This window comes from Acanthochromis polyacanthus, chromosome 8 (assembly GCF_021347895.1).
Source record: "Acanthochromis polyacanthus isolate Apoly-LR-REF ecotype Palm Island chromosome 8, KAUST_Apoly_ChrSc, whole genome shotgun sequence".
Taxonomy (NCBI): Eukaryota; Metazoa; Chordata; class Actinopteri; family Pomacentridae; genus Acanthochromis; species Acanthochromis polyacanthus.
The window spans coordinates 21,521,677-21,542,123 of record NC_067120.1 but is presented as its reverse complement, the minus strand read 5'-3'; the positions used below and the strand labels follow the sequence as shown (position 1 = coordinate 21,542,123).

Genomic DNA, 20,447 nt, shown 5'->3' with positions numbered 1-20,447 from the left:
AAGAGGAAAGGAAAGAAAGTAAGATGAGAAGGGAAACATGAAGAAGAGGAGAAAAAGCGGTGGAAACAAGGAGGAAAATTTAGCAAGGCAAGAAGGGAGGAGGTGAAATTTGAAAAAGAAAAGAATCAAAGACTAGAACAATGAAAAAACTGAAAAAAGGAAAGGGTGAGAATGGGGTGAGGTAAAAAGACGGGAGGAGGACACGACATCACAGGACAAAAAAAGAGAGAGAAGGATAAAAGGAGAGGACAGTGTTACAAAATCAGGTGTGGGAGGAGAGGTTGATGGAAAAAAAACGAAGAAACGAGAGGAGCGATGAAACACGAGGGATGAGGAAAAAGAGAGGAAGAGGTGTGTTGGCAGAGCAGTGACAGCAGCTTTGTTTATGGAGCAATAACAGGCTTATGTGTCTGCACTGGGGCCATTAACACACAGAGACTGAAGCCCACTCAGCAACAGGCCTGTGGCAGCTGTGAACACATGATTAGTTGTGCTTGATAACATATGAACAACACTTTTACTGTTTAATTGATTTGTTGTTTTTTTTAATTCCCCCCCCCCACAACATCACAGCCCGACCTGAACCTCATGAGACAGAAACACATTTTACAACCTCGATTTTGTTCTCCAGCAGCCAAACTCAACATAAAACACACACCTCTCTTTGCCTGGCATTAAATAGCACATTAAATAATCACATAAATACAGTTAAAATTACCTACATCAAATCACTTTTTGGTAAAAATTAATTACTCCTACTGACATCTGAATCTAGATCTCTTTCCATGACAACTACAATATATAAATTTGCTCTACAGTACATGTTTCTGAGCTTTGGGGGTCAGTCCAGTTTCAATTTGAACACTATGAAGGGTGGATTTATTTATTTCATTCATACTTTGGTGCTGCAGAAGATGCTGGATAATGGTTTAATGCATTCTATAGGTTTTGGTCAATGGAATAAAAGAAATCTTTGGAGTTGAAGTAAATCCACCACTGAATTTATTCCTCTGTTAGATAATTGAATGTGAATTGACCCCCAGGTAAGTCACATGCAAAGAAAACCCATTTCAAGGTCTACATTACGCCTCTCTACCTGAGCATTATTGATGAGAAACAGACTCACTAACATTAAAAATATACATGCCATTTGGTGTGACAGCAGACTGCAGACACGAGCAGCATCTGTTGGGAAACACATGCCAGCTAGTTACACTTAAGCAAGTGGTTTTTCCCTTTAATTCTAAAATAGAACTATACCATAGATTTTCTTAAACTCAAATTTGATTTGCAAATTCCCCCCCAAATGAATCTCACAGGTCATTTAAAGGCACATTTACAGCTAAACTGTCATTTCCATTGAGCAGCAGACGCACATAGGAAAGACCACAGTTTGATCGGTCTGGCATGAGTGCTAAATTAAGCAAATGCATGTATTTTTAAAATGATTCAAAATGAAGTTCTGCTGTTTTGAAGCATGAAGTAAACTAAAAGCCACATGAGCAACAAGTAACTGAATTTTAAAGGTATCTTGTTATATGGTCCAAATCTCCAATTTCTAAATGACAACCCATATCCCTCCATCTTTGTCTGTCACAGTAGAACATCTCTGGGCTGCACCTGCTTTGGTTTGAGTTTTACATGAATAAGATTCAAGATTTTCAAGTCTTCCACCTTTTTAGACATTCATTGTGAAATAATGTTAACATGGACTTAAAGGAACAGTTTGACCTACTACAGAGGGATGCTTTGCTCACCAAGAGGCCAGTGTCCAAGCGACTGAAAGTAGCATAAGGACCGCATACTTTCCGGGTCTGTGAGGGTGCACGCTGACTCCATAGATACGATTTGTCGTCCTCTGAGTAGACCCCCACATACTAGAAACATAGTATAATAACAACAACGATACACTACCATTCAAAAGTTTGGAGTCCTTATTTTTGAAAGACAAACATTTTTTTCAATGAAGATAAAACTAAATTAATCACAAATACAGTCCAGACATTGTTATTGTGGTAAATGACTATTCAAGCTGGAAACAGCTGATTTTTAATGGAATATCTCCATAGGGGTGCAGAGGAACATTTCCAGCAACCATCACTCCTGTGTTCTAATGCTACATTGTGTTAGCTAATGGTGTTGAAAGGCTAATTGATGAGTAGAAAACTCTTGTGCCTGAGTTTTCATGGAAAACACTAAATTCCTGGGTGACTCCAAACTTTTGAACAGTTGTGTATGTCTGTGATGGCTCCAACTGTCTATTTATGCATCTGCAAAGGAGAACAATCAAAGCATAAGATGAAAAGAAAGATTCTACTCTCAAATCCAGCAGCCATTTTGCTAACTGTAGCTCAAGGACTGGAAATCTTGACTTTGTCTAAAGGCAACAAAATCGCAGAAACAAAACAACAGACAACGGTACGGCTCAATAATTCTAAATGTCTTCTGATAAATTTAAACAAAAAAACCTTAGAGTACAAATGACAAATTGTGAAGTAAGTTCCTGCACCCTGAGTTTATACCAGAGAAGCAATGAACCAGACTGGCTGTTTTCCATTCCTAGTTCTGGTGTTGAGCTTACTGGCTAACAGATGGATATGAGAATGGGACATATCATCTCATCTTAACTCTCGGACGAAATGTCAAACCATTCCTTTAGTCTTAAACATTCAGTCCAGGTGCAGACATCTGAGGCTGAAACACAAACTCAGTCAAACTGCTGTTAAATTACAAGTGAATTTAAAAAATTGTATTTCAGCTGTAAATGTCCATAGGTCTGGTCAAATAAGAGGCAGCTGGTGAGTGAGATATCTTAACAGTACTCAGACTGAAAAGAAAAACAAACAGTAGGCACTTGTTGATTTCGCGTCAGCAGCATCTAAATTAAAGCAAAGGCACAACTGGTCTGAAGGTTGGCTCGCTGCGCTGTTACACATGTCAGATCTGGTTTATGAATGTGGACGTGGACAAACTGAAGGAGAGGGCTGAGGCAATGAGAGATTTTCTCCCAGTGGAGGTTCAGTGCTTTCTGCGTGTACGGAGCACAGAAGTTGTGGTGTTGACAGGCATCAGAAGAGTCCATGTATAGCATTTGAGTGATCACATTTACAGTCGGAGTTTAACAGCTGTAAACTCAGACTGTCCTTGTGTTGTTCAGTCACACAGTCTATTCAGTGAAGCTGAAGTTCAGGCCGGAGGCATCTGTGATGGGGGACGAGGGGCCTGCGCTGGATACAGCACTGGAGGGGATGCTGCCATCTAAAGAGGAAAACACAGAATTCAGTTATTTTATCAACTCACATCCCAGTCGTCACAAACTTCTCTGAAAACAGGCATCTTCTGGTACAAACCCAACATGTTTTAAAAAACTGTCGCTACTTAGTGGAAAAAATGTATCTAGTTACCCTCCAACCCCGGACCCTTACTCCACTCAGAGTTTGGGAAAGTACTATGTAGTGGTATATGTGCGTCACAGAAGAACACAGCACACATGAGGGAGTACAAAAACAGGAAAGCAGCAGCATCATCCCCTCGTCACTTCATCGCCTGTTGCCATGGAGAACTTTATGCAAGAGTTTTTTGGGGGGATTAATAAATTCAGCCACCGGTACATCAATCTGTATATATATTAATGTTAGAAAATAGTCTGTAACTAGGATTTACCTCCATTTATTAGTCGGTAAAATCATTCTTATTTTACACCATTTTAATCTCCAACAGAAAAAAACTATGAGAATTCCTTTTACCATAATGACTGCACATGTTTCATAGTGGTTTTGGCTTAAAAAAATATATAATAAAAAATATACTGAATGACTGCTTTCTGCTTCTTCTGGGTGACAAAACACTGGACTTAAAAACAGCACCTCTGTAACTACAGCCAATAGGAGAACACACAGAGCCACACAACAGTGTTCAACCAGCTTGAATCTCTGGCATCCCTGCCTGTAAACTGTGCGTTAAATGAGGCAAAATGAGTTCTCTGCAGTTACAGCAACCCGGATCTGGAGCAGGTACCGACAGAGCAACGGAAAGATGAAAAGCCACCCAGAGCGACTGCAAGGTAAATAAAACACACAAGAGGTGGATGGAAAGGGGAAACACAAGAGAAGACATGCACAAGAGAAAACTTCAAGAGCAGATGCTTCATCAATCAACAGAGCTGGCAAGAGGATAAATGAACCACCTCACCACTCAGGGGGATTAAAAGGACAAAAAACTGACTCAAGACAGGAGGAAGGAAGAAAGGAGGATGATGAGAGGGTTGGGCTGAGTTGTTGAAGGTGCTGTGATGTTCTGAACCTCATTTTACTGAAGTATCAAAACGATGCTGATCCCACAGGATGGTCCGCCACATATTCACAATCTGCTGTTGTTTCACTCACTTTTTAGTTTGTTTTGTAAAATACAGCACAAGTCGTATGTATTATTTCATATGCACGTTTTAGATGATGCTCCTACACTTAAAAGTGATTGGGTGCCATTTCAGAGTCGTGTTGAAACAATTAAATGATCATCAGTTAATTGACACAATGATTCCTGATGCAGATCTAAAAACCTTTAGTGCACTATACAGTAAATTTTAGTCTCACAAAGTCAGCTGACTACAGTCATTATCATCTAGCTTAGGTTTGAAACATCTTTTTAACAACAATTGCAATGTCTTTGTGGGTGAAAACACCAGGATGCAGTGATGGTGTCGCTGCATGATATTGTTGGAGGAATGGCTTCAATGGAACATTTCCATACCGTGAGGTGAGATATATCAATAAAATAGTTAATTTACCAAAACAACCCAGCAGGCCTGCACTATTGCACAATTCTTTATCAGAACTGGTGTTGATGTTGTTTCCCATAGTGAGGGGGATTTTGAAAATGTTAACACACAGATAACTGAAGGGGAGCAGAAAGCTACGTCAAATAGCAGGATTATACCCGCAGTTTACATCTGGTGAGTCTGACTAAAACCTGAAGAGTCAAATCAAGCCCTAAGTGCACTATGTTTTTTTTTTGTAGGTTGAATTTGTGAATACGATTAATTTATTGCAGTCAGCATCTGTAACCACAAGGTCACTGGAGATAAATGAATATCTTTCAGGTCACATCTGCGTCCACTTATCTGTAGGGCATGCTGAACAAGGGGAAAGTGTAGAACGGCATCCTTTATCCGGATTCGTGAAACTGTCACGTAAGTTTTAGTTTCGGTTTCGTGCGCACCAACACGATTTCATCATGTTTTTCGTGCCGCTCACCACGACATGTTTTTCGCTGTGGTAATCACATCTGAAAGTGGTTTATACCGGCGGATTCATGACGATCTAAGCTGTCCATCAGCGTATACTGCTTGTGTGATCGCGTTTGCGGCCGCCGGCCACCGGACATTCTTGAAATTCCTATGCCAATTGGTAAGTGTACCACCGGCTTATGGTTAGGGTTATGGTTAGGGTTATGTTTAGGGACGATGTCATGCAAAATATAGCGTTGGATTCGCCACGGTTTTACATTAAAAATATAATATACACATTCTTTTGAAATACGTTCTGAGTGGCACGAAAAGTCCGCCGTTTAAAATACATTGGTGCGCATTTCGTGGTGAGCGGCACGAAAAACATGACGAAATCGTGTTGGTGCGCACGAAACCGAAACTAAAACTTACGTGACAGTTTCACGAATCCTCGTGAGATCGGGCTGTTTATCCAGGTTTTGCTGAGTATGCATCGTCTTTCCCAGCCTCTCATTCATATTGTTACTCACTTTCACACAAGGGAGCTGCTCAGCGCAGCAGCAGAGCAGCTCCACTGGAAGAACTGAGGAGGAAGAAACCTTGTTCGAGTCACAATTTGAAACTAATAGCCACAAAGCAGTGCCATAGGAATGAAAAATGCATTTAAACACTTTTGGGAGGTTAGAATTCCTTAGAGGTGCCAAACAGTGCAGCAATTTAAAAGCAGTGTCCTTTATATCCATGTCTGATTTCCATCCAGCTATACCCACTTTATCCTGTGAATGATCACAGGGTCTGTCCCAGGTCTGCTGGGACGGACAGCTGGGGTCCACTCTGGACAGTCAACAGTCCACCACAGGACTAACACAAACATTTAGAAACCAAACTCCACACAGAGAGAACCCAGCAGATTTCAGCTCAGAAACGATTGAATTAATCTACTCTTATTACACTCTTGAACAACAGTCTGAGTAACAATGGATATTTCTGGTCCTAATCTTTTGGAAATTACGCTATACTGACATGTATCAGAAGGAAAGAAAGCAAGACATGCAGTTGTGCTCATGAGTTTAAAAACCCTGGCAGAATTTGTAAAATATGTACCAGTATTTAATGAAAACATGAATGATCAGAGCAAATATAATTATGTGATAATAAATAACTTTGTCTGACTACTAACCCTAAATGTTGAAAAGTTTTTCCATGAGCAAACATATTTCCTTTTGTATTATCTTTTTGGGCCTTTTTTAGCCTTTATTGTAGGGGTCAGTGGAGCAATATAAAGGAAACGTGGGGAGAAGAGTGGGGGAAAGACAAGCAGCAAATGGACCTATGATCACTGCGTTGGACACGATAGACCTCACCCATAAACACCAATAAAACAGATTTTCTATTTGTTAAAAAAGGACAATGTTCCACGCATTTTGTCAGGGTATCTTAACATATGAGCACAACTGTATATTATATAAGAACAATAAAATCACTAAACCCTTCCACTTAGGCCTGATCAAATAGTCCAAGTGGTTAGGGGGCAGAGCATTTGGTTATATTCACCCTGAGCAACGGGATCCCCAGTCTGATTCCTGACAGGCTGGACAATTTGCTCCGCCTCTCTCCTGTCATATTAAAATAAGGCAAAAATCCCCCAAAATAAACAGACAGAAAACCACTTACGCCATAGAGGCTGGCTTGGCGGGCGAAGAGAAGCTTCTGATCCGGAGGAAGACAGAGGCTGCTGTGGGCTGTAGAGAGACGTCTGGCTCTGGGAGTCAAACAAGCTGGAAAGTGCTGAACGCAGACAGAAAAGATCCGTTTCTTTATGCTATAAACCAAAACTCAATTTACTTTGAACTACAGAGTTTGACACAAAATTCTACATTTAAGCACTGAAATAAACACCCTGAAAGCGCTTTCACCTTCAATAAGTCCTTCTGCTTTACTGTGCAGACCAACCTTTCATGGTTTTGGCGTGGACCTCACTGCTGCTCTCACACACTGCGTTGAGAAACTCGTCCACCTGCTTCAGGGAGAGCGAGTTGTGCAGCGTCTCCAGCGGATAGATAGAGGGCACCATGGAGCAGCCTTCGAACCCTGCAAGGACACACAGGACAGACAGACACACAGCAGATCGTACCACTTTTCCTTGAGATGCAGGAAGAGGAGTGGGGGCATTACTGCTCTCTGTGCATGTTGGCTGCTCTCCACTTCTGCTCATTTGTTCAATGCCACACTGAGCAAAATCCAGCCGCCTTTTTCATTTGTTAGGTAGCAACACAAATTTTTAGGCGTCTCAATGGTTTGTTACCTTCCACAGCAGCTAGTGCAGCTTTCCCACGGTCTGGCGTCAGGTAGTAGTGACAAATTTACAGGCCAAAATTAATGCAAACACAAAATGTTTGGTAACATTACAGGTGGGTGTTAATTTCCTTCTTCAGTTAGTAACACCACGTCAACGAAAACAGGACATTCAAGTCATTTGGAAAAATGTTTATACAAGAGGTTATCTATCAATTCACTAAATCAAAGCACAGGAAAATGTTTTCATTCAGAGTGGCATGTTGTGGGATTCTTGGATGTGTCTTTTAAGCTGCTTAAAATCTTGGCGTCAAGAGAATGTTAACTGGATGAAAGGACCTTGTCCATTTATATATAAAAAAGTCCTATAAACATGTGTATATGCACTTAGCAAAAATCACATAAATAAAAAATATGTATAAAGTGTTAAAAAAAAGAGGCTTACGTGACCCTACACGGCATACTTTCAGTTACCAAGTTCATTTCAAAGCTGGTGCTATGAAGCCAATTTTTTCAGGAGAAAGTTCAATAATATGTATAAAATGTTTGTTCAAACAGCTAGAAACAATAAAGGACCATCAGGATGAAAAACTTTGTTTATTCTGCAGAAAAATAAAAATGCAGCTTTGTTGATTAATTTTAAGAGTACAGGGCCAAAATGTCTTCACTAAAACAGAAGTGTCCACACGTACACTACCAGCCAAAAGTTTGGACACAGCTTCTCATTCAACGCTTCTTATTTATTTGCATTATTTTCTACATTGCAGATTAATACTAAAGATTAATACTTTGTGTGCAGCATAATTCCATATGTATTGTTTTATAGTTTTGATGTCTTCAGTATTAATTGTATATGTATAAAATAATCAAATAATAATAACTATTGAATGAGAAGGTGTATGCAAACTTTTGACTGGTGGTGTATGTTTTTCTACAAAGCAAATGTTTTGTTATTCTGTTATTTTCAGGCTGGTTATCCAGGAAAACTGAAGGTGAAGGAAAGCAAACGAGCCCCAACAAAAACAATGATCTGACTTGCTGAAGTGACCTGCAGTGGAGCCACTTTCAGGTTTACTTCCTCGGAAATGATCAGCGGAAAAGTTAGCACAGGACTTTATCAGTTTTATGAGACATGAAGTCAGAAATTCAGATGTAAAAGTGCCACTTTAAAAAGCATTTCCAACATATTACGCCACATAAAGGAGCCGTCTCTGGCTCTGTGCTGTAGTAGATGACAGAGATTTAAAAAGCTGGTTTTTTTTTTGCTATTTTCTTTGCATTTCACACTTTTTAATCATGTTTATCTTCATGTTTGTGGAGGTTGCACAAATCTATCAGTCTGTTAAGAGCACACTTTTCCTAGTCTCACTTAGAGCAGTCTGTAGTACATAATGGTGTGACTGCACCACATCATCATTCTGCTACAGGGGAAAAACACTCTGACTTGCTTGTATTACTTTAAATCTAGCGCAGTCATCGCAGGGTGACCCTCGAAACAGTGATGGGTGGAAATGTTTTAGTCAACAGGGGGACAAGCCTTGTGATTAAAATGGATAATTCACAGAAAAAAAAAACTAGCAGGGCTGCCTTACTGCATGATCCAAATCCTCGGCATAACTTCAAATTTTAGGATGGTAATTTGCTCCCCAGAGGTTGTTATTTCACCAAGCAAAGACAACAATAACACACAGATAGAGTGGGGGAAAAAGGGGAGAAAAGCAGCTGAAATGATCAGCCAATGCTGGTCTTGCACCCACAGCCTACATACTGTGAGTCAGACTGTACTTTTACTAACAGTGGAGCTGCTTTTGGTACTCGGTCAGTTTTGTGCAGGTGATGTAAGACGTTAGAGTTATATGTGTTGAGAAATGCGACCGTGTGGAACGCTCATGATGGGAAGGATGCGTTTCCAGACATACAATAGAGTTCTGGACAGGATGTTGAGGTCAGGATGTGTGACACTGACAGCTGTTGTTGTTACTTTGGTACACACAGTCGTTTCAGTTCCACCATCAGCAGCAGATCCTGGTAGTGTCACCGGCGTGAGCAATGGTTACAGTTACAACAATAAGTTTCCTTTATGTTTGGAAACATTTAAATGAGTTAACTCTCTCAGATCCGTCTCTCCCTCATGTGGTACCGTAAAATATAGTCAGCCTATGATAGAAAAGTGATGTATGACTGGCACATTAGTTTCCATCAGTGCTTAAATATCTAGTACAAATTTTGATATCCTGACATGATAACAAACTGTACAGTAGTGTCACCTATGTTGAAACAATGTTACCCGTTACATTAGTCAGTCCCTAAGACACCTGCACTGCCTCGCACAGGTTCTCCTCAAACCAGTACTTAATGTCATTTTGTTAGGCATTATTTCACATAATCCTTGCTTGTTCCTGGTCTCCTTTACACCTGACAAGCTCTGAATTATGAAGCTATGGTCCATTATAAGTGTGTGAATATACACTTTGAACCTCCTCAGTATCCAAACACAGTTACATTCAGGATTCATATTTTTTTTAATTGGTAAAATGGATCCAACTTCAATTTGTGACAGAGCCAAGTTGCATTTTTTGAAGCAGCTATGAAAGTTCACAACAAAAATTACTCTAAATGTTATTGCAGTGCACATACAGATATGATTTTTGCAAAATCTCATTTCTAGCTATATTTTCCCTTTGGTAATTCACTGAGGTCTCCAAACCTGCAAGATGATCTTTACAAAGGGCAGCGACATTAACATAACTGTCACCCTCATTTGTACTAAAAAGCCTTAAAGCTTGAAGGCTCTTTTTCTGGTGGACTCTTGTGGTGAAAACAGTGAGCAGCACAAACACCGATCAGACATAACATTATGACCACCTGCCTAATGTTGTGTTTGTGTTTATACTGCTAAAACTCCTCTGACCCAGCAGGACATGGACACAGGACCTCTGAGGATGTCCCGTGGTACCGGGATGGTGGCTGTGAATTCTGTGGGTCCTGTGGGTTGCAGGGTGGGACCTACCTAGATCAGGCTCATCCTGGCACATCCCACAGATGCTCAATAAGCTTTGGATCTGGGGAATGTGGAACCTTAGCTCTGTTGTGTTCTCCAGGGCACTCCTGAGCAGTTTCTGTGGTGTAATCAAACTGGAATCAAGGTCTGCTGTTGCCATGGGGGGATTGCTCGATCTGCAGTGTTTAGGTGGGTGGTACATGTCAAACATCCACATGAACGTCAGGACTGTGGTTTCCCAGCAGAACATTGCATTATAACAAAATGATCGATGTTATTCACTTCATCAGTCAGTAGTCATGATGATGTGGCTGATCGGTGTATAATTGTGCCCTTACAGATGGCAGAGAAGGTACTGAAACCACCACTATGTTGTGTACAAACTCTTATAAAGAACTCTTGTTGCTGTGGTACTGTTAAAAAGGTTTACACAGTTTGAGGGTTTATGTTTTCAAACGATGCATAATCAGGGCTGATGCTGCTTAAAATATAGCAGCAGAATGTTCACTTTGCCCATCACTGTGCTGGTGACTCTTCAGGATTTAAGAACAGTTCTTTGTGTTTCAGTGCTTTTTGAGTTTTGATAATTAATGGACTGAAAAGTGAACTGATCACAACCCTGAGTTTACAGAAGTAGATTTAGTGAGAAAATATTGTTATATTGCCGTGATGTGGATTATTCTTATGCAACTACAATTTTTATGATATATACTCATCTCCCGCATATTTATATCTATTTGGATTTTGAAATCAATTTTACATTCATACATGTATTTTCCTTACATTAGAAAAAAGCATGTGGTGAAAAACAATGTGAACACTATTGTTCAATGGCAAGCAGACATAGACACAGAAACACAACAAAATACAGTCAAGTGGCATTCAGTGCAGCCTCACAGAGAACACAAAGTGAAAAAAATGGAGGAAGGACGAAGGTTGAAGTGAAGCTTTCACTTCATCCATCTGCCCCGACAGCATGCTGGTCAGCCTTGCATTTCTCCATGACTAATGTGCAACAACCACAGAATTTCTCACGGCTATTCCCCAGAACAACTTGTCCAATACAGAGGCACAAAGCAGAACGAAGTGCAGACGCTGTTTAATAGACAGAAACCATTCAAGGCCTCGAGGGCCCAAAAAATGAATTTCACCAGCTGACAATTATCCGAGTTGCTCACTGTTTCTGTTACTCATAGGATAATGCGTAGTTTGTGAGTAAAATAATTTATGAACATCAAGAAAGTTACAGAAAAGTATGTTCACAGTCAGTGTTTTTTTTTCTGCTATCATTCTAATTCATATCAACAATATAAATATCTCTATATTATGGTCTTTAGATAGTTATTTTACTTACACAAAAAAACAAAGACAAACAGGGACTGGCGAGTAAAGAGAACCCAGAAAGATGGTTTGTTGTTTGAACAATTTGTTTCAGGGTGTACTTCTCCACTGAAGCCTCAAATCTAACATTGGGTTTTAATGGTTTACAAAATCATCAAAATTAGACCATGTGTACAACTCATCTTGCCTGGGGACCAGACAGCCTTTATATAGTGTATTACAAATACACATAAAGTCAGTCTGGAACTGCTCCATTGAACCAAATCTAGCCCAGAGGCGGGACTACCGATCACAGCTTGAATTGGAGAGAGCCAATCAGCGTAACACATGTGACGCAATCACTAAGCGACCAAACAATTGCCTTTCCGCCATGATGTTTTGTAGTTTTAACAGCTTCCTTCGCCGTACAGGGGTCCTGAGGAAAATCTAAGCTCTCCCTTTCAACAGTGGAGGGCAGCATTACACATTCTATCGTACAGCCTGCCGGAATTAAAAATACATCCTTTTTAAAAAGAAAAGCTTTAAGAGCTGCTTCTTGTTGAGGTTTAAAGGACAAATTCAGCCCGTGCAAAACAGATGAAAGCGCACGAGAGAAACCTCGCTCTGTTGCGGTCGCATCGTTAACTCCCGCCTCTGGTGCTCTGATTGGTTCGGTCTGATCTGCTCGGAGCTTGAAAACCTGTCAAAATGTGTCAATGGAGGAGGGCTAGACCGTATTCCCGTATATCCCTTATAACGGGAATACAGTCTAGCTAAGCTAGGCTACAAATCATCTGTAATGTGCTGTTCTGTCAGGAAAATTCACCAAATCTAAGCTCAAAATCATGTTATTTCATCTAAATTTATGATACATTCCTTATTTAAAAGTACTCCAAAAATTAACAGTTTGCTCTAAGAAAATTCTGTAAAAAGAAAAAAAAAAATACAAAGAAAAAAAGTATGTGCTTCTGAGTGCAACTGGGAAGTCAGGGACTTATCAGCTAAACTGCAGCTGTGTTACACGGAGCATACAGCAGAGAATTAAAAATAGAAGTAATAAGACATCTACAGTATATAGAGTCACTGTTTTTGAGTTCTCTCTACTTCCAGACATGGTTGTTTTGTTTCCATAGATGTGCAGGGTTTTATGCTGCAGTAAATAAAGAACCCACAGTGAGTGAAAATGGGAAACGCCCAGAAACCAGTTGGTGTTCTGTGGCTAAATCATGAAATCTTTTTCACACAGAAGATTCCATTTATCTTTTCCTTCATTGTTCATTTATTATCCCTGTACTCTGTCATGTATTGCAGGAAGATGCCATTTCTTGCCTTCCCTTCCTCTTCTTTGCTGCAGCCTCTCATATGGATATCAAATTCAGCTCACACACCAGATGCAGTGGGAGCAGGAAACACTGATGCTACACTGCACCATTCACTCCCCACATAGGTGAACACAAAGACACGGAGATGGGAAGGAAAGCACAATGGCACTTAAAGAGGAAGAAGGGAAATTAAACTATTTGTGGAAGAGGCTAAAATAATCTCAGCCTACTTGATCCTGTGGCAAATAAAACATCTGTAAGTCATTATAGAGTCATTTCTGCTGACTGCAAGGAATAATTGTGTAGCTTTGTTAAGCTGATACAACGTGCCAAGACCTGCTCCAGAGACACTTGACAAAATCAGCAGTTTATAGACAGAACATCACCTAATTAGCCAATTAAAATGAACACAGAGATGATGACCCAAATCTTTCAACAGCTGCTCCCATCTCTGTCACCTGGCCAAGAAGCATATTATGTGAATACTGAGGAATCACAGTGGCACCCAGTCGTGACATCACAGTACGAAGGCCAAACTGGTGCCATCAACAGCCGACACTAGTGTCCACACAGGCCTCACTGCTGAACAAATACAGTTTTCATTTTCTTCACACCCACTGCTCAGCATGGAGCACACACACAATGCAGTCAGGCAAACCACACTAGAGAAGAGTTTGTTTCACTGATCCCCAGCATGCATGCAGAGCAATTAAATCTCCTTGTGCAGATTCATTTCATCATTTAAATAAAAATAGTAAAACTAAAAAGTAGTAATTTCATAAATGAGCAACAGATGTCCAATCATGTACAAGAGAGGACTGATTTCAAAGACCACTAAAGACAGAGTGAAAACAAAGATACATTTTAAGTCCTGCATTTTAATTGTACATTTCCCTGTTTGTTCCATCAAAAATACAGACGAGAGACTAATTAAAGGAAAACTCAACATGAAGCATCTTAGTAAGGTGTTGGGTCATGGTTGGTTGGAACTGTACTGGAGGGATGAACATTATTTTTCAATGAGATATTCCCTCATTTGATGTTTTATGATGATGATGGCGATGAAGAGCGCTGTCCAACACATCTGTCTAAAATCTCACCTACTGTAGGTGTTGAATTAGGCTGAGCTTCTGGTGACTGTAAAGGCCATAAAATATGATTCACATCATTTACATCAAACTATTAAGGTGTGCTTTATGGATGGCAGCATTGACATAAAAAGACCATCCCCATCAGGACAGAAATGTTTCTTCATAGGATACAGGTGATCAGTACAATACAATGACTTTATTAACTCTGCACAACTTTGTATCAATATCAAGTTGACTCAAACCCTGACAACAAAATTCCTCCTACAGCATGACAGAGCCCATGGATCCGATCTGTAGGAGTCAAAGGATCAGGTTGTCACTTCAGTTTGTAATTGAGAGTGTGCTAACCAGCTCTTTTATTGTGTGGTTTGTAATCTCACTCTGAAAGAAAAGAAGGTTTTGGACAAAGTGGTTCGCTCAGAAGGACCATCGGCTGCACTTTGCCGCACCTGGAGGCCACATAGCAAGACTTTTACATCGTGCTTCACAGATTGTAAATGGTTCCTCAGGCCATCCTGCCAGGGCCATGTTTGAAGTCCTTCCCACAGGGAAAAGATATCGGTCAATTAAATGTACCACGTCTCGTCATTTTAAGAGCTTCTTCCCACAAGCTGTGATGACTCGAAATAATGCATCTTGATTCTACTATGCTTTTTGTATATTTTCTTATGAACTATTTATTGGATCCTAGTACTTTATTCTTAAGTATTTTATGTGTCATTTGTTCTCTGTTATTTTTACTGTCCTATTTTCTCCTGCATTTGTTGTTTTTAGATGTTGACAGTGCACTTTGATTCTTGCATCTCTTTACAATGTGGTTTTATACTGCAAATGGCAAATAAACTGAACGCATACATATATATATATATATATATATATATATATGCATGTAGCTGACCTTCTTCTAGCAACTGTATTTCTACCTGTTTTATAAGTGTAGAAACACTAAACAAGTTAAAGTATAAAACGGGCAAGTGTGGGTGAGGATGTTCTAACCGTGTTTATTATCTGTGGTTTGATTGGAACTCATCCCCTCCTGACCTGTGACAGTTAGACTTAGTGTCACCCATTGTTTAACTCACACAACTCCTAACATTTAAAATACAGTAGTTGATGAAAACACCGAAAAAAAAAAAGGAATTTTCTTTTGCCAGCCTTCTGGAAATTGAGAAACCTGCACTACTCAACCGAGCGATCCAATCAAGTCCCATCTATCTGATAAAATCCCTCTCACACACCACAGTCACATGCTCAGCTTCAATTTACGGATGAAAAAGACGCTGTAACTGTTGTTTCACTGTGACTTTAAATATGCAGACAGCGTTGCACCTTCGGGCGGACATGCAAAATAGAAACGTGTTTACAGTTTGAAATGGAGCAGAGCTGTAACAGGCATACAGAAGAGGACAAAAGACGAATGCACAGGCAGGACACCAAGAAAAGACAGGAAAGCTAGCACTGGCAACATCCCACTTGCTCCTGCACCAGCAGAACGGGGCTAAAGTGAGGAAGAGGAGGCAACAAGAAGTGTGAGGGGCTACAGAGGCTGACCGTGGAAAGATTCTGGGAGCTCCTGACTAGACATCAGCCAGGTCTTGAGGAGGCGGAGGTGGTAGGGACAGTGGTGAAGGTGGTGGGCCATGGCCACATCCACAGCCAGAGGGGCAAATCCCAGCAGGACCGGCTCAGCGGGCAGCCCCCCCAGCAGCTGGACTACATGGAGCTCGTCTGAGGGCTCTGAGGGATGAAAGGCAGAGCAGGGAGAAAAGAGGAGAAAGAGAAAGTAGAGTGGAGCCAAAAGAGGAACGAGAGGAGTGACGGGAGCTGAGCCCCAGAGCTACAGAGCGGTGTGGCTTTAGGGCGTCTGAACAGGGAAATATTTTATACCCACACATTCAAGTTTCTCCAGAGCTTTAAGTCATGACTGAAGCAGACTAACCCTGAGCACAGCACAGTGCACAAACAACAGAGTCAATCCTGCCTTTTCATTTTCCAGTTCAAACAATAGATAACCTGAGGTCTAACAAACATAACAGTAGGCAAGACTAGTCAATAACATCACAAGTTGAAAGGAAACACCACAGACACAAATCTACCCCACACAACATGAACCAGGGTCTTTCAGTCATCAATAATACTTCTCAAACACAACATCAGTGACTCCCCACACCTTGCAGGGCTGGTTTTTATTAAACTGTGTGTGGGGTTATAACAATGCACTGTGAGCAGTCGCTCAGGTGGAGAATGTGTATTTTCATTGTGTACCATCAGAGTCTGACTTTCTGCGAGAACTCAATTACCAGCTATGCAACTGCTTCAGAGCGAAAAAGCTCACTCAGGGAGTTCAAAGGTTTACTGTGTGGCAGTTGTTTTATGGTCATTTACTGCTCATTTGTTAAACACTCTGAATGACAAAACCTGCGTGTTTGAGAGGCATGTCGTCTTCATACCTTTTTGACAAAATGAGCCAGGCATTTTCCAAGTACTAGTAACACCTGTGGACAATGCTAGAAACATTTTTAGATTATTTTTTTCCAAAATAAAATACATGGGTCTTTAATAACAGAACTATTTACACATCCAGCATTCACAGTATAGCACAACTATTCATCTGAAGTTGTGTTTTTGGACACCTGATAAACATAAGTTTATTTTTCCTCTTACTGATCAAAGCATTAAAGGATTGAATGAGCTCATCCCTCCATCTGATACTATTTAACTAACCATGAAGTAATCACAAATTTGGGGCTGCTGCTCAAACACTGCAATAAACAAACAGATGATAAAATCACGTGGCATCTATATTGCTTTCTCTGCACAATACCATCTAAACCCAGTAACAAGGTTACGAATCAGAAAAGAGGATTGGTGTGATTGCTCTTTTCTCCGCTGAGCATCACAACTGATAATTCACTAGTGCAAAGAAAGGTCATTTTCTCAGTGAGTACAGCAGATTTCCTCGAGCCCAGGCAGTATAATCAGTTGACTCCGAATGAATAAAAATAACATTAACAAGACGACATGGTCATCAATATCCCCCGCCACATGTGATGTCTATGAGTCTATATCCAAAATAGTGATCAAGGGCCATAACTCTGTTAAATATTATCGCACAGGTCTCATTTTCGAACTTGATCAAGGTGTGCATGGTGTGAAGCTACACACTAAATTTCATAATCCTAGCTGCAATAGTTTCCGAGAAAAGCTGTCCCCTTCATGTCGGACGGACGGAAGCACAGACGGACGGACGGACGGACGGACGGACGGACGGACGGACGGACGCCAAACCTATATCCCCCTTTTCCACTTCGTGGAGGCGGGGGATAATAACATTTTGTTTCATGCTGCAGAGATGTCAACCAAATGTCTGTGTTTCACTCCAGAATACTGCTTAGATCTTGTGACAACAGGTAGATTTACGACTTAGTCTAGTAGAAAATCTAGAACGGAAGATGCTCTACATTTAAAAAAGCCACCAGCAGCTAAATACCCTATTAGCAATTCCCAGTGAGCTCTACTCCCACAGACAGACAGTTTGTGTTTGATTTATACAACAGTAATTTATCTTCTAAAATTCAAATACCAAAGCATGTAAGGAAAATCTCCTATATTACTAGCAATAAAAATACGAACAAGAGCAATGCATTGATCACTGTGTTTTGCAATGGTTTTTCCAAACACTTGTCAGCATCATATCAGACTCCAAAGCTACACCGACACTGCTTGTGGTTCTGAATCAACACGATCAGATGATCCCAGCGATCAGACGACATGTGATTTCTGTGAAAGTGTAGCCAGCACTGATCCAACTGCCAGAATCTGACGAGACGCTTCTGAGCTATTGGGATAAAATCTTTAACACTATTCAGTCACATCCAAATAAAATAACAGCACATGTATTCAGTAGTGGTCTATGCAGTAGCTCTTAAAACCCTTTATCCCAAAATCAACTTGTTTGTTTTTTTTTTAAAAAAACATAATTTATCAAAGCAAGAAACTGTATAAACAGAAAAACCTTTTCTGAATTGTTCTTTAAGTCATGATGTTTGACAAGCAGTCCCATTGGAAAAAAATCCAAATCCCAGCGTAAAATCACAATATTGATTTAAAAATCACTCCATTCTATGTGTCTCATAAAAATTCAATTTTTTTTAAAAACAGCAACAACATTCCTTTAAATATAGAAGCGCCAATAATGATCATTGTAATAAATGATTAATCTGCCACACATTTATTTGGTAGAGCAGTGAATCATTTGGTCATTAGAACGTCAGGAAATAGTTTTATGGAGATATTTTGTTTACAAAAATGGAAAGCACAGAACAGCAGAAAAATTTCACCTCAGAAGTGGCAATTTTGCTTGAAAGTTTTGCATTAAAATGAGTGAAGTGACTGAAATACTTGTCATTTCATTTTTGCTGATCTACTAAATAATTAAAATTATATAAATTTCAGCTCTATTCAATTATCTCAGAAAATACAAGAGCTGCTTTTAAAATAACCGCAAAGCAAACTAAACAGAAGTGATCTCAGAAAGTGTGAAATTCTGAATTAAGGCTCTAAGATTTTAGGAAGATTTCTTTTGGCTTGCACTGATGAATAAATCCAACAGTACAATACACTGACTTTACCACTTATTTGGCCTTTTAACAGGTGCAGAAGTTCAATACGTTTAAAGCTGCATGTGAGCCGCAGCCCAACAGATGAAACAGAACCTCCCACAGCATAGTCCATGTTTGTCTGAATCTGTGTGGAGTTCCCCTTTTACATGTTGAAATCCAGCTCACATGCAGGCTAAAGAGCAACTTAACACACCTGAAAACCTCATCTTTGCCGACCTCTCCATGTTTGACGTCACTCCTTACGTCAGTGATGAAGCAGGGAGTAGTCAGTACACCGGGACATGACTTGACAATTGTGATAACACCAGTGATCAGTGAGGATGTGGTCAAAGGTGAAACACTGAAACCAGAAAAGGCAGCAAAACACTGCGTTGCAGGCTAGTTTTAAGTTAATCTTTAAACTCCATTGTCCAAATTATGAAATCAACAGAATAAATGATTTGAAATTACCAAAAAGTGCAAGTGAGGATATGTTACGATGTGTGCACAGATTATCTACACGTGGAAATATATCTAAGGAAGGAGATATATTCCACACACACAACCATCCTGTGAAGAAACAGCAGGATCAGAGAAGTAAATTATACATGTGCAGGCAGAGCAGGTGGTGTTAGAGGTGAGGGCCGAAAACCAGGTGCAACCAACACCGAGGTATGTGCGGTGAAACAGAAACTCTTGAGGAAAAACTTGGAGCCATTAAATGTAATTAACATAGCCAAATGTCAATCCTCCAGAAATAGAAAACATAGGAAATGTTTTCCCACAAAAGGGTCATGCAAGATAACAGGAAAACTAGAGGAGTGCCGAAATATACTTGAATAAAAGCAGACATACCATTAGTCGGATGCCTGGCAAACGACACAGAAAATCTCTTTACTGCCGGCATAGAGAACAGCTCTGAGGAGATAAGAAAGGTAACTGGGATTACTGGGGCTGCTGGTGTCTGTGTCTGCCTGTTAGCCTGTGAGTTTCTTAACATGAGGGGAAAAAAGAGAAGAGGAAGAACACAATAAGAGAGTTGGCCTGTCGATTCATCAATGTTTGCCTGCCAACGGTCATGCGTGACAATAAGAGTCATCTCTGAATAAGTCAGATGGGGAAAAAGTGGAAGGAAAGGCTATGGAGTTGATGGAGTGAATGATGGCTGAATAGTAAACATGCAGGAAGTGTGACGCTGAGTCTTGATCTCACCAACAAGAAACCTTCTGTGAAATTAACCTCTCTTTGCTGCCTTTTGTCAGACTGCTTCGTGTATCTTTTCACCTTTAAAGGAAAAAAAACAGGAATGCACCTATTTGGTGACAATTAGAAAAGAAGACTGATGCCACTCTTATACTGGTAGTGCATTAAATATGAAGGGAAAAACAGCAGACGATTAGCTAACAACTCAGCACAGCACAGAGATTGGAAATGATTAAATAGCTTTTTGGCTTCCTCAATGTAACAGAATCTGCCTAATAAAAACTGTAAAGCTCTCATTTACATGATTGTTCTCTTTGTTCAGCCCATGCCAAGCTGAAGATGTGTTTCTGGCCATGTGACATGTGACTCTTGCAGCTATTGGTAATACAA

The 20,447-nt window shown here is 40.2% G+C and overlaps 1 protein-coding gene across 1 annotated transcript in view; it reads right to left on the bottom strand.

Moving 5' to 3' along the window:
- Positions 1 to 979: 979 nt before the first annotated feature.
- The window catches only part of ppip5k1b (diphosphoinositol pentakisphosphate kinase 1b), a 67,746-nt gene continuing 48,278 nt past the window's right edge, over positions 980 to 20,447 (bottom strand). The window contains 5 exon segments of the mRNA XM_051952394.1: positions 980 to 3,258; positions 6,899 to 7,012; positions 7,178 to 7,315; positions 15,805 to 15,990; positions 19,710 to 19,772. Coding sequence (XP_051808354.1) covers positions 3,167 to 3,258; positions 6,899 to 7,012; positions 7,178 to 7,315; positions 15,805 to 15,990; positions 19,710 to 19,772 — 593 coding nt within the window. The 3' untranslated portion in view covers positions 980 to 3,166.